Here is a 14,705-nt window from a genome sequence, read left to right as displayed (position 1 = left end):
AAGTTATCAATAAAGCTGTCAAAAAGCCGCGCACCAAGTACAGGGCGATGAGCAGCGGACTGTGATAGTTATCACTCATCCAATCTCACTGCTCTTCAGCTTTTTTCCAGCTTTATTGCTAGCCTGTCACTAAGCACCCACACTAAACTACACTGTTCTACCCCCTATACCGGCGCCCCCGGAGCCCCCCCTCAAATAAATAAAGTTATTAACCCCTAAACCACCGCTCCCGAACACCGCCGCAACTATAATAAATGTATTAACCCCTAAACCACCGCTCCCGGAGCCCACCGCCACCTACAGTATACCTAGTAACCCCTATCCTGCCCCCCCTAAACCGCCGCCACCTATAATAAATGTATTAACCCCTATCTGCTGATCCCAGACCCCGCCGCAACTAATAAATTGTTTAACCCCTAAATCGCTGCTCCCGGACCCCGCCGCCACCTATATTAAACTATTAACCCCTAATCTGCCCCCCCTACACCATCACCACCTATAATAAATGTATTAACCCCCTATGCTGCCCCCCTATACTGCTGCAACCTATAATAAAATTATTAACCCCTAAACCTAAGTCTAACCCTAACCCTAACCCTAACACCCCCCTAACTTAAATATTAATGAAATACATCTAAATATTATAACTCTTAACTAAATTAATCCTATTTAAAACTAAATACTTACCTGTAAAATAAACCCTAATATAGCTACAATATAAATAATAATTATATTGTATCTATTTTAGGATTTATTTTTATTTTTCAGGCAAATTTCAATTTATTTTAACTAGGTACAATAGCTATTAAATAGTTATTAACTATTTAATAGCTACCTAGTTAACATAAAGAGAAATTTACCTGTAAAATAAAAACTAACCTAAGTTACAATTACACCTAACACTACACTATACTTAAATAAATTATTCCTATTTAAAACTAAATACTTACCTGTAAAATAAACCCTAAGATACCTACAATGTAATTAATAATTACATTGTAGCTATTTTAGGATTAAATTTATTTTACAGGTAACTTTGTATTTATTTTAGATAGTTAGAATAGTTATTAAATAGTTATTAACTATTTAATAACTACCTATCTAAAAGAAATACAAAATTACCTGTAAAATAAATCCTAACCTAAGTTACAATTAGACCTAACACTACACTATCATTAAATTAATTAAATAAATTACTTACAAATAACTACAATTAAATACAATTAAATAAACTAACTAAAGTACAAAAAATAAAAAAAACTAAGTTACAAAAAAAATAAAAAGAATAAGTTACAAACATTTAAAAAATATTACAACAATTTTAAGCTACTTACACCTAATCTAAGCCCCCTAATAAAATAACAAAGCCCCCCAAAATAAAAAAATGCCCTACCCTATTCTACATTAAAAAGTTAACAGCTGCGATATCGCAGTCTCTAAATGGCTACCTATTCAAGGTAACTGGTATTTTCCATTAGGTAATTCAGTTAAAACTTTTAGTTCATGGTCACCTATTAAAACCCTTTGTGGTGGCAGACTTTTATGACTTTAAGTCTAGAAAATTTTATAATTTTCTGGAATTTCAAAATATCTTTCCTACAGTACAGAAAAATCAAATGTTCTATTTTTTACAAGCCAAAGATTATACTCGCAAATTATTTTACCTGTTTCCTCAGATCTTTCAAGATCATCCATTAATGGATTATTTAAAAAGGGAGAAAAGTTCTTTATCCTCTATTTATAAGATCTTAAGGTCTGTAAAAACAAATAAATATATAGAACGAGCAAGGTCCCACTGGGAGAGAACAATAAATTTACCGGACCTCTCAGAGCGACTAAGTAATAGTTTAAGGACAACGTTTTCTATCTCTAACTCAACTTACTTGAGAGAAACGCAATTCAGGATCTTTAATAGAGATTACCCTTACCCCGCGGCGGGGTAGCCAAGTGGAATAGTAAGGTTAAAAACGTCTGTATTAAATGCCACTTAAATGATCCAGACTTGGGACATTTATTGTGGGATTGCCCGAAGGTCAATCAGTTCTGGCACAAGGTAGCATATTTTCTTTCACAAATAACAAGTACTAAAATAGTATTTTCAATAAACTCTATAATTTACTATCCCCTTGTCCATTATGGGGGAATAAGAAGAAATTTATTGTATTAGCAATACTGAATCTTAGAAAGCTTCTTTTTAGCAATTGGTCTAGACCCCGGGTACCTACGATTAAGGAAGCCAAAAAGCTTCTCATTGACACGGCAATAATAGCAGCCCATGATTATAGGCTAGAAAGGGAAGAAAGACAATTCATATCTAAAGGAATGGAAAGATCTTGTCTTAAGTCAGGGTAAAGAATTTATTGCAAATATAGAACAAATTATTAATATTCAGCTACAGTGAAGGGCGAAGGGCCCTGAGTGATGGATCTTATCAGACTCGAGGGGAATGGGGGGGGATGGGTGGGGGGGGGAGGCGGACGGGGGGGGAGGAGGAAGGAAAAATATTTTTTATTTTTTTTTCTCTCTCTTTCTCTTCTTTCTCAACCGCTTCTAGGTCAACTGGCACTCTTTGAAACTATTATTTCACATTATAAAGTATAAGAATGGGCACTTATGCTCCCTTGATACCCACAATGTATATTTAATGATTGTCATACTGTACTGGATACATGAGAGTATCCAACTTTTGTATTTTGACTCTGTTGTCTTATCAATAAAATAAATAAAAAAAAAAAAAGTTAAACAGCTCGATTACCTTACCAGCCCTTAAAAGGGCCTTTTGTGGGGCATGCCCCAAAGAATTCAGCTCTTTTGCCTGTAAAAATAAAATACAAACCCCCCAACATTAAAACCCACCACCCACATACCCCTACTCTAACCCAAACCCCCCTTAAATAAACCTAACACTACCCCCCTGAAGATCATCCTACATTTAGCAGTCTTCAGCCAGCCGACCACCGATGGAACAGAAGAAGACATCCGGAGCGGCAGAAATCATCATCCAAGGGGCGCTGAAGAAGTCTTCCATCCGATTGAAGTCATCATCCAGGCGGCGTCTTCAATCTTCATCCATCCGGAGCGGGAGCCATCTTCAGACGAGCCGAAGCGGAGCCATCTTCTTCACGACGAATGACAGTTCCTTTAAGATGGCGTCCCTCTATTCCGATTGGCTGAAAGGATTCTATCAGCCAATCGGAATTAAGGTAGGGAAAATCTGATTGGCTGATTGAATCAGCCAATCAGATTGAAGTTCAATCTGATTGGCTGATCCAATCAGCCAATCAGATTAATCTTGCATTCTATTGGCTGATCGGAACAGCCAATATATGCAAAGCTCAATCTGATTGGCTGATGGATCAGCCAATCCGATTGGAAATTCAATCTGATTTTAATCAACCAATCAGATTTTTTCTACCTTAATTCCGATTGGCTGATAGAATTCTATCAGCCAATTGGAATTCGAGGGACGCCATCTTGGATGACGTCACTTAAATGAACCGTCATTCGTCGTTCAGTCGTCGGTGGAAGAAGATGGCTCCCGCGTCGGCTCGTCTGAAGATGGCTCCGCTCCGGATGGATGAAGATTGAAGACGCCGTCTGGATGAAGACGGCTAAAGGTATGGATGATCTCAGGGGGGTATTGTTAGGTTTATTTAAGGGGGGGTTTGGGTTAGAGTAGGGGTATGTGGGTGGTGGGTTTTAATGTTGGGGGGTTTGTATTTTATTTTTACAGACAAAAGAGCAGAATTCTTTGGGGCATGACCCCGCAAAAGGCCCTTTTAAGGGCTGGTAAGGTAATAGAGCTGTTAACTTTTAATGTAGAATATGGTAGGGCATTTTTTATTTTGGGGGCTTTTGTTATTTTATTTGGGGGCTTAGATTAGGTGTAAGTAGCTTAAAATTGTTGTAATAGTTTTTTAAATGTTTGTAACTTATTTTTTTATTTTTTGTAACTTAGTTTTTTATTATTTTTTGTACTTTAGTTAGTTTATTTAATTGTATTTAATTGTAGTTATTTGTAGGTTATTTATTTAATTAATTTAATGATAATGTAGTGTTAGGTTTAATTGTAACTTAGGTTAGGATTTATTTTTACAGGTAATTTTGTATGTCTTTTTAGCTAGGTAGTTATTAAATAGTTAATAACTATTTAATAACTATTCTAGCTAGGTAAAATAAATACAAAGTTACCTGTAAAATAAATTTAAATCTTAAAATAGCTACAATGTAATTCATAATTACATTGTAGCTATCTTACGGCTAGATTTAGAGTTTTGTCGGTAACGACCCCGCGTATCTAACGCTGGCTTTTTTCCTGGGCCGCACACTTTAAAATAACTCTGGTATTGAGAGTCCACAGAATGGCTGCGTTAGGCTCCAAAAAAGGAGCGTAGAGCATATTTAACGCAACTTCAACTCTCGATACCAGAGTTGCTTACGGACGCAGCCAGCCTTTTAAAAACGTGCTCGTGCACGATTCCCCCTAGGAAACAATGGGGCTGTTTGAGCTGAAAAAAAACCCTAACACCTGCAAAAAAGCCGCGTTTCAGCTCCTAACGCAGCCCCCATTGTTTCCTATGCGGGAACACTTCCTACGTCTGCACCTAACACTCTACATGTACCCCGAGTCTAAACACACCCTAACCTACACGTTATTAACCCCTATTCTGCTGCCCCCCGCTATTGCTGACCCCTTATATTATTTTTAACCCCTAATCTGCCACTCCGTAAACCGCCGCTACTTACATTATCCCTATGTACCCCTATCCTGCATGCCCCTAACACCGCCCCCGACCACTATATTATATTTATTAACCCCTAATCTGCCCCCCACAACGTCCGCCTCCACCTGCCTACACTTATTGACCCCTAATCTGCCGAGCGGACCGCACCGCTATAATTATAAAGTTATTAACCCCTAATCCGCCTCACTACCCTATAATAAATAGTATTAACCCCAAATCTGCCCTCCCTAACATCGCCGACACACTAACTTCAATTATTAACCCCTAATCTGCCAACTGGAGCTCACCGCTATTCTAATAAATGTATTAACCCCTAAAGCTAAGTCTAACCCTAACACTAACACCCCCCTAAATTAAATATAATTTTAATCTAACAAAATTAATTAACTCTTATTAAATAAAGTATTCCTATTTAAAGCTAAAGACTTACCTTTAAAATAAATCCTAATATAGCTACAATATAATTTATAATGATATTATAGTTTTTTTTCCATTAATATATATTTTACAGGAACTTTGCATTTATTTTAACCAGGTACAATAGCTATTAAATAGTTAAGAACTATTTAATAGCTAAAATATTTAAAATAATTACAAATTTACCTGTAAAATAAATCCTAACCTAAGTTACAATTAAACCTAACACTACACTATCAATAAATAAATTAAATAAAATACCTATAATTATCTACAATTAAACTTAACACTACACTATCAATAAATAAATTAAATACAATTCCTACAATAAATACAATGAAATAAACTAACTAAAGTACAAAAAATAAAAAAGAACTAAGTTACAAAAATAAAAAAATATTTACAAACATTAGAAAATATTACAACAATTTTAAACTAATTACACCTACTCTAAGCCCCCTAAAAAATAACAAAGCCCCCCAAAATAAAAAAAATGCCCTACCCTATTCTAAATTACTAAAGTTCAAAGCTCTTTTACCTTACCAGCCTGAACAGGGCCCTTTGCGGGGCATGCCCAAGAAGTTTAGCTCTTTTGCCTGTAAAAAAAAAACATACAATACCCCCCAACATTACAACCCCACCCACCCACATACCCCTAATCTACGCCAAACCCCCCTTAAATAAACCTAACACTAAGCCCCCTGAAGATCTTCCTACCTTATCTTCACCATACCAGGTTCACCGATCGATCCAGAAGAAGAGCTTCCTCCGATGTACTGATCCAAGCCAAGCGGGGGGCTGAAGAGGTCCATGATCCGGCTGAAGTCATCATCCAAGCGGGAGATGAAGAGGTCCATGATCGGCTGAAGTTTTATCAAGCGGGAGCTGAAGAGGTCCATGATCCGGATGAAGTCTTCTATCAACGGCATCTTCAATCTTCTTTCTTCGGGAGCCATCATCTTCCATCCGACGCGGAACATCCTCTTCTCCCGACGTCTACTCGCCGAATGACGATTCCTTTAAATGACGTCATCCAGGATGGCGTCCCTCGAATTCCGATTTGGCTGATAGGATTCTATCAGCCAATCAGAATCAAGTTCAATCCGATGGCTGATCCAATCAGCCAATCGATTGAACTTGGATTCTGATTGACTGAATTCCATCAGCCAATCAGAATATTCCTACCATAATTACGATTGGCTGATAGAATCCTATCAGCCAAATCGGAATTCGAGGGATGCCATCTTGGATGACGTCCCTTACAGGAACCGTCATTCGTCGAGAAGTCATCGTCGGAAGAAGATGGGTCCACGGTGGAGGTTTCAAGATGGAGCCGGTCCTCATCGGATTATGATAGAAGATGCCGCTTGGAAGATGATGGTTGCCGGTCCCGTATCTACTCTTCTTCCCGGATAGAATGAAGACTTTGGAGCCTCTTCTGGACTTCTTCAGCGTCGGATGATGGATGTCTTGCCCCCGCTTGGGCTTAGATGAAGATTTTGGAGCCTAGGACCGATCGGTGATACCCGTGAGGTGAAGTATAAGGTAGGAGATCTTCAGGGGCTTAGTGTTTAGGTTTATTTAAGGGGGGTTTTGGGTTAGATTAGGGGTATGTGGGTGGTGGGTTGTAATGTTGGGGGGGGGCAGAGTATGTTTTTTTTTACAGGCAAAAGAGCTGAATTCTTGGGCATGCCCCGCAAAGGGCCCTGTTCAGGGCTGGTAAGGTAAAAGAGCTTTGAACTTTTGTAATTTAGAATAGGGTAGGGCATTTTTTATTTTGGGGGTCCTTTGTTATTTTATTAGGGGGCTTAGAGTAGGTGTAATTAGTTTAAAATTGTTGTAATAATTTTTCTGAGTTTGTAAATATTTTTTTATTCTTTTGTAACTTTGTTCCTTTTTTATTTTTTGTACTTTAGTTTGTTTATTTTATTGTAGTTATTGTAGGTATTGTATTTAATTAATTTATTGATAGTGTAGTGTTAGGTTAATTGTAACTTAGGTTACGATTTATTTTACAGGTAATTTTGTAATTATTTTAACTATTTTAGCTATAAATAGTTCTTAACTATTTAATAGCTATTGTACCTGGTTAAAATAAATACAAAGTTACCTGTAAAATAAATATTAATCTAAAATAGCTATAATATAATTATAATTTATATTGTAGCTATATTAGGATTTATTTTTACAGGTAAGTATTCAGCTTTAAATAGGAATAATTATTTAATAAGAGTTAATTTATTTCGTTAGATTTAAATTATATTTAACTTAGGGGGTGTTAGTGTTAGGGTTAGACCTAGCTTTAGGGGTTATAAATTTATTAGAATAGCGGCGAGATTCGGTCGGCAGATTAGGGGTTAATAATTGAAGTTAGGTGTCGGCGATGTTAGGGAGGGCAGATTAGGGGTAATAAATATAATATAGGGGTCGGCGATGTTAGGGCAGCAGATTAGGGGGTACATAGCTGTAATGTAGCTGGCGGCAGAGTGCGGACAGCAGATTAGGGGTCAATAAGTGTAGGTAGCTGGCGGCGACGTTGTGGGGGGAAGATTAGGGGTTAATAAATATAATATAGGGGTCGGCGGTGTGAGGGGCAGCAGATTAGGGGTACAGAAGGATAACGTAGGTGGCGGTCGGCAGATTAGGGGTTAAAAAAATTTAATAGAGTGGCTGGCGATGTGGGGAGGACCTCAGTTTAGGGGTACATAGGTAGTTTATGGGTGTTAGTGTACTTTAGGGCACAGTAGTTAAGAGCTTTATGAACCGGCGTTAGCCCAGAAGCTCCTTAACTACTGACTTTTTTCTGCGGCTGGGAGTTTTGTCGTTAGATTTCTAATGCTCACTTCAGCCACGACTCTAAATACCGGAGTTAGAAAGATCCATTGAAAAGATAGGATACGCAATTGACGTAAGGGGAACTGCCGGTATGGAAAAGTCGCAGCTGAAATGTGAGCGTTAGACCCTTTTTTGAATGACTCCAAATACCGGCGGTAGCCTAAAACCAGCCGTTAGGAGCCTCTAACGCTGGTTTTCACGGCTACCGCCAAACCTCCAAATCTAGGCCTTAGGGTTTATTTTACTGGTAAGTATTTAGTTTTAAATAGGAATTATTTATTTAAATATAGTGTAGTGTTAAGTGCTATTTGTAACTTAGGTTGTTTTTTATTTTACAGGTAAATTTCTCTTTATTTTAACTAGGTAGCTATTAAATAGTTAATAATATTTAATAGCTGTTGTACCTAGTTCAAATAAATTGAAATTTGCCTGTAAATAAAAAAAAACTCCTAAAAAATATACAATATAATTATTTATATTGTAGCTATATTAGGGTTTATTTTAAAGGTAAGTATTTAGTTTTAAATAGGATTAATTTAGTTAATAAGAGTTATAATATTTAGATGTGTTTAATTAATATTTAAGTTAGGGGGGTGTTAGGGTTAGCCTTAGGTTTAGGGGTTAATAATTTTATTATACGTTGCGGCGGATGTAGGGAGGGCAGGGATAGGGGGTTAAAAATTTATTATAGTGGTGGCAGTGTAGGGGGGCAGGATAGGGGTTTAATAGGTTTATGTAGGTTGCGGTGGGGTCCGGGAGCGGTGGTTTAGGGGTTAATCAGTTTATTAGAGTGGCGGTGAGCTCCGGGAGCAGCGGTTTAGGGGTAATACATTTATTTAGTTGCGGCGGTGTAGGGGGGTGACAGATTAGGGGTGTTTAGACTCGGGGTACATGTTAGGGTGTTAGGTGCAGAAAAAATGTAATTATAAAAGCTAATGGATGTATGACCCAGCTTAAATATAGAATTCCCCTCCAAGAAAACAATTAATCGTTACAGAAATGTATCAGAGTAAGTTAAGCGCTAAAAGCAAGGGTAAGTAGGTATAATATAAAGTGTAATTATATCCAATATTGAGAGAATAGTAACCAAAAAATAGTAACCAAAAGATTTATATAAATGTGAAATGTTTATAGGAGTAATATCAAAGATATATATCTATTATAGAGAGGTAGGATTAAAGCAGGACCAATGTATCAATATTATATTCAAACAAACAGTTTATTTAAAAACACTGTATCATAAAGTGTGCAATGGTTAAAATAAATGTATCTAAAAATATAGGGACGTCTCCCTTAACTAGTAGCAAAACCCAATGGGCTGATACAAAGTGATAAAACATACAGTACTTGCGTTTAGAGAACAGTTCTCATTCCCAAAGTAATATATGCAGAGCCTTTGCTTGTAAATATCAAGTATGAGAGAACCACAACTTTCTTGTTAGGTGATAGGCCGTGTTGTATACGGCTTGGCGTTTACCGGATGGTAATGAGTGCGCCTTGGCATGTCTGATAAAGCCCAAGGTGCGAACCACGTTGACCTGACACTGTGCTATTTGCAGTTTTTATCTTTTGTTACTTGTTTATTATATTGCCTTTCAACTGACTCAAGTTTCACTGGGTGTGCCTTGTTACACTTACACAAGAACTTTCTAGTCGGTACTAGCGACCACATTGTGAACCATCACTTAGGATCTTTAAGTCGCCCTAGCGACCGCCAAGCTTTTATAAAGGACATCTTAGTCGCAATCAGCGATCGCAAAAGGTTTATTCATCACTTCTCTAGTCGTTAACAAACGACCAGCCCAAGTCCTGCCTGTTGAAGGTTCTCTAGTTGCTACTAGCAACCACAAAACAGACTGCACTTTATGCTCTAAGTCGCCACATTGCGACAGCAAAGTTCTCCAGTAAAGCTGTATACAACAATCCTGACGACCTACATTGCTTAATATTAAGCGCAAAGAACTTCTATATATCCCCCAGGATTTCCTCTTGCATTAAGGAATAGGGGGTAACTACGGAAACACCGTACGCCTTCATCACAAGTGACGTGAGAAAGTTCACGTAAGAGCCGCATAAAAAAGAGTGTTAGGTGCAGACAGCTCCCATAGGAATCAATGGGATGTCGGGCAGCAGCGAACATGAACTTTCACTATGGTCAGACTCCCATTTATTCCTATGGGATCCGCCGCCTCCAGGGCGGCGGATTGAAAACCAGGTACGCTGGGCCGGAAAGTGCCGAACGTACCTGCTAGTTTTTTGATAACTAGCAAAAGTAGTCAGATTGTGCCGAACTTGTGTGCGGAAGATCTGGAGTGACGTAAGAATCGATCTGTGTCGGACTGAGTCCGGCGGATCGAAAGCCTTACGTCACTCTATTCTACTTTTGCCGGTGTGAAGGGCTTGATAACTAAGGCAATCAGCCTCGCCACAAATACGCTGCAGGAATTCCAGCGTATTTGCGGGGTGTTGGCTCTTGATAACTAGAGGCCTCTATCTGAATATGATAGAAAAAATTCTGGGTTCAATGTCCCTTTAACTACATAAGAAACTGCAAGTACATCTCTACCTCTGATAGCGGTAAACATTCTGAAACATTGTTTCCTTTTTGTTATGCAATCCAACCACTGTTTGCTCTATGTATCAAGTTAACTGCAAGTTCTTTGTTACCCTTTTTTGCTGCATTTACTCACCATCCACCTGTAATGCTGAGCTGAGCCTCTTTTTCAACTTATCCTGTATAAAGCCATTTCTGCAGGTTTCTTTGAGTACTAATTACCCTGGACATTATACAATCTTTAAATCTAATACTCAGTTCCATTACTCTCTTATAAGAATAATTATTTTTCTGTATTAATGGCTGAATGCTGATTATCCCAAATTCTGTTTCAGTCTTATTTTTGGGTCCCTAGCATAATTCAGCTACAAACCAAACATTTTTCTTTATTCAATAGGATTACCTTACCATACTCCTTTAAATCTGACATATAAATCTGACATTAACATAAGCGGACGGAATTTCAAATTGTACCATACGAGCAAGAGTAGAGCTTGTTAGTCATCCCGAAATGTTTATGAGGCTGCATTTGTACAACCACTGCATCTTAACTTTTACCTGCACCAAAATGGCCCCTAAAGCTACTTAGGCAGCTTCATAAATGTGGGGATCCCAATGTATCAATTTAAAGTGATGGATAAACTCAATATAATCACTTTTTATGAATTGACTGGAATCATCAAATAAATGTATTAGCACTTTTATTTCCTTGCTACCTTACCTGCAATAATTAATTTCCATAGTATAATATCGTGCCTGTCAATCGTGCAATACAACCTATTACCGCTATAAATACTTTTTTTTTCTTCAAGTATCCAATCAGGTAATACTGTCCAACTGGCTCACTTTAGTCTATGGGCCCATTTATCAAGCTCCGAACGGGAGCTGTGGGCCGTGTTTCTGGCGAGTTTTCAGGACTAAGCCAGAAACCAGCAGTATGAAGCAGCGGTTCTAAAGACCACTGCTTCATAACCCTGTTCACCTGCTCTGAGCAGACGGGCAGGATATCACCGGAATTCAACCCAATCGAGTACGATCGGGTTGATTGACAGCTCCCTGCTGGCGGCCATTGGCCGCGAGTCTGCAAGGGGGGCGGCGTTTCACCTCAGAACTCTTGTGAGCTGCTGGTGCAATACTGAATACGGAGAGCGTATTGCTATCCCGCATTCAGCAAGGTCTTGCGGACCTGATCCGCACTGTCAGATCAGATCCCGCAAGACCTTTGATAAATTGGCCCCTATGTGCGGTATCAAATGCGCAAGCATGTAGTTGCACAATCTTAGTTTACTTCTGATCTCCTCTTCAGTCTTCGTGCGCATTAATGATACAGAGTGCGCATGCGTACAGGCTCTGAGGAATAGAATGAGTGACGTATGTAACCATGGAATCTAAGTTTCATTCATAGATCACTATGAGCATGCGCATTAGTATCCTAATTATCGGGAAGCGCACAATGTATGGTGACGTATGTAGTGGGTGGTATTGCTATATATACGTCACTTGTTGGAAGGTAAAAAATATCTCAGTGAGTGGAGTAAAATTAGAAAAAAATTAGCGTCCGGGCTGTACTTTATATACATATTAAAGGTAATATAGTTAATTTTAATACTTTCCTTTTTAGCAGTTGTACTTTAAACAATATAATCATAGTAAAACACTATAGGCAATAATCGATTGTTTACCATAACTTTAAATACGATATTAAAACTAGAATATTTTATTTTACCCAAGAACATAGAATATTTAAAGGACCCAATAATATAGAATAATTGATTATCTGACAAATACACAATAATAAGACAAATGCAATAGCCCTTAGTTGAATTTGAAATGAGCAGTAGAATATTTTCTTGCAAATTTCAAAGTTAATCCAATTTTCCCTCCGCCTGTATTATATGACAGCCATAGCCAATCACAATATGCATATACATTTTGATAATGGAGGAATATTGGAAAGTTTTTTTAAATAGTTTACCTTATCCGAATAAAAAAAACTTTAATTTCGACTTTATTAAAGGTTCAATTTAAAATGTTTACAATGACAAATCAACACTTGCCATATTTCTAATTGATTATCATAGGCTGGCATACATATATGATTTATGGTATAAATATATTTTCATACACACACATTATGTGTTTTTGCTCACATTGTTCCATACACAAATCAATAAGAAGGCAACCGCCAAGCCACAATTATTCCTTTTGAAAGTGCAAACAACCTGAGATCTGGATTTACTCACAAGAGTAATTGAGGCTCCAAAAAGAGTCAAATACAGCTTGCAGCCACCTTCTTCCAGATTTGTTATGAAACAATGTGCATGAATGTATGTGTGTGTGGTTTATATTGTGTGTACATAGTTTCTATGTACAGTATGGTGTGTTGTGTGTGCTTGCCCATACTTTGGGGGAAATTGATACGTTTTGCTATGCACCCCGGCCAGAAAGTGGTTATATTGAGAGTGTTAAACCTTTTTGGACATTATATACTGAATATATATATATATATATACTATATATATATATATATATATATACAAATTTCTCAATGATGAGGGCACTCACAGGACTTAATAATAAAGAAAATGTTTTATTCAATCAAGAGTTACATCAACATGTATCAAGGTCACATTTGGCTCAAACCATTAAGCATTTTCAAGGACCATCTTAAAGATTCAATGTTACAAAGTCGGCATCTAGACAGCAATATATATACCACACACACGTTTTAAAATGCAAATATTTTCCACACCAAAATATATATAAAATGTTATTTCTAAAGACTTACCTAAAGCATTCAAACTCAGAACCTTTTCATTCCCACTTTGTAGGATGTATCCTTATAGCATAATTTCTGTACAAAATTCAATTCAATAGGAGCGCTGGTAGGTAATTCTTCATTTAGAATAACAAATATTTCTCCTGGATTCTGTATAAAGTGAGGTAGTTTCATGAATTAATTAATGTATTTATGTTAAACATTGCTGTTTTCCTTTCTAATAGGAGGAATGCATTACAGGGCATACCTCAATTGTGGGATCAGAACAATGAACAATAATACTATTGTAACAGGAACACTTTTAACCAACAGTCTTCTAGGGCACAAATGCAGCACAGGACAGTCCCTGTAGTGGATTACAAAACCAATGCATTTCCTTAATAAGAATATGTACAATGCTGAATAACTTTTAGAAGCAGCTTTTCTTTCTTAAACTCTTTCAGATACATTTTATCAGTTATGATTTAGGAAGAATGAAGGCAAAATCTATATCTTACTCACATAAAATTCTTTTTGGCAAAAACTAGTGCAGATGGGATATTCACTGTTGGGTTTTCTGCACCTTCTATGTCTTCCCAATCTGCATCTTCAATTGATATATTTCCCTGGAGAATATATATTTTGGTACTTCTATATTCCTTGGAAGAACTCTCATGTGTATCCTGAAAATCTAAGGAAGATGACATATTTAGATTACATTTTCTGTATTTGTTTTGATTTTAATAGCTTTTTTATCTGATCTCTGCAAAGCACTTACACTAAAAGCTTTATCTAAAAAGAAGTGAGGTGTTTAAAATGATTCTCTGAAGGCACATTTTACATTGTGAGCTGTGTATCTCACTAATAGAATGAGGAAGAAGGAAAGCTGAGTCCAGGTGTCAGGAAAAAGTTTTATTGCAGGGTAGGCTTTCTGGATACAGGTGAACTCCAATCTTAATCTTATCTCACTAACTAGGCCTACCCTACATTTTGTTATGTGATGGAGAGACATAGAGCTCCATTTAACAGGCTGTGGGCGATGTTCACTGTTATCAACCTTGTGCTCCCAGCCTTGCAGCGAGTGGACAGCAGTACCCACATTTAACATTGTACAATCCGCTGATTGTGCAATGCCCTTCCCCCTGCTTGCGTGTAACCAATCTTATGCAAGAGGAGGCCATTCAATCATCTCGATCCAATCAGATCGAGGTGACTGCAAGCTGCCACTTAAAGTGACATGGACAGGTTACATGGCAGTGGTCTTTTGACCACTTCTAATTAACTAGCATTTCAGGCTCGCTCTGAGGTAAGCCTAAAATGACTGGGTCTTCTAAGACTGCTATCTGAGCTTGGTAAATGGAGCCCACCCGGCTTGATGATGAAAGCATCATCACAA

At 37.6% G+C, this 14,705-nt stretch overlaps 2 protein-coding genes across 2 annotated transcripts in view; both read right to left on the bottom strand.

Annotated features, from left to right (window-relative positions):
* The window catches only part of LOC128649929 (B-cell scaffold protein with ankyrin repeats-like), an 896,039-nt gene extending 882,592 nt beyond the window's left edge, over window positions 1-13,447 (bottom strand). The window contains exon 1 of the mRNA XM_053703492.1: window positions 13,340-13,447. The gene's annotated coding sequence lies outside the window, so the exon portion shown is untranslated. The remainder of the gene's footprint in view (window positions 1-13,339) is intronic.
* Window positions 2,164-14,705, bottom strand: part of LOC128647395 (B-cell scaffold protein with ankyrin repeats-like) — a 198,416-nt gene continuing 185,874 nt past the window's right edge. The window contains exons 3-4 of the mRNA XM_053700181.1: window positions 13,876-14,000; window positions 2,164-2,286 (exon numbers count right to left, since the gene is read on the bottom strand). Of these exons, the coding sequence (XP_053556156.1) occupies window positions 2,164-2,286; window positions 13,876-14,000 (248 nt within the window). The remainder of the gene's footprint in view (window positions 2,287-13,875; window positions 14,001-14,705) is intronic.

This window comes from Bombina bombina, chromosome 2 (assembly GCF_027579735.1).
Source record: "Bombina bombina isolate aBomBom1 chromosome 2, aBomBom1.pri, whole genome shotgun sequence".
In the NCBI taxonomy this organism is placed as follows: Eukaryota; Metazoa; Chordata; class Amphibia; order Anura; family Bombinatoridae; genus Bombina; species Bombina bombina.
This window is presented reverse-complemented; position numbering and strand designations above follow the sequence as displayed.